We start from the raw sequence: 670 nt of genomic DNA, 5'->3' as shown, positions 1-670 counted from the left end.
CATTTTTCAGGCATTCGATTTTGGAGCATAGAACTGCACTCTTGTGTAAGGTACATCACTCCTTTCTCCAAACTGAGCTTGTCGGTTAGAATTTCCTTCATATACTTCTTAAGAGATGGAACCATCCTTACTGCTTCGATGAAAGGGAGTCTAACCTGAAGCTCCCCTACTACTGACTTCAGCTTCTCATATTCTCGCTCCTGAATCTTTGATTTGCGGCGAGTAGGGAAAGGTAGTCTGGGTGCGTAGGGTTGCTGCGATCCACTGGGTTGCTTTTCTTCAGGAACTGTTGTTCTACGTTTAGCAACATTATCAGGAATATTGTTGAGAGGTTCGTCATGGTTGCCTTCCTGATCCTGTGTTTTAGATTTGTCAGTCCGATCGCTGGATCGGTCGTTCCCTGCTTTCTGGAAGCAGGGAACTCCTTGCCGCTTCGAAGGGTGACGACATTCACGTATTTTTTTGGATTAGCCTCGTTTTTTCCTGGAAGTGTCCCTGGAGGTGCCTTGACTCTAGCTGCGGATTGTGCCACTTGGTTTTCCAACACTCTCATGTGAGACTTTAACGATTCGATTCTCCCATTCAGCTCAGAATACATGTTGTCGATCTTGACAGTCACCTCAGTGGCATTTTTCTTCTGGTTCTCCATCAGAGCATGCATCATCTGTTC

The 670-nt window shown here is 45.8% G+C and overlaps 1 protein-coding gene across 1 annotated transcript in view; it reads right to left on the bottom strand.

Moving 5' to 3' along the window:
* LOC104738230 overlaps positions 1-649 on the bottom strand; it is a 5,657-nt gene extending 5,008 nt beyond the window's left edge. Inside the window, exons 1-2 of the mRNA XM_019234563.1 lie at positions 455-649; positions 55-356 (exon numbers count right to left, since the gene is read on the bottom strand). Of these exons, the coding sequence (XP_019090108.1) occupies positions 55-356; positions 455-649 (497 nt within the window). The remainder of the gene's footprint in view (positions 1-54; positions 357-454) is intronic.

Source organism: Camelina sativa, chromosome 13, assembly GCF_000633955.1.
Source record: "Camelina sativa cultivar DH55 chromosome 13, Cs, whole genome shotgun sequence".
Lineage (NCBI taxonomy): Eukaryota > Viridiplantae > Streptophyta > Magnoliopsida > Brassicales > Brassicaceae > Camelina > Camelina sativa.
This window is presented reverse-complemented; position numbering and strand designations above follow the sequence as displayed.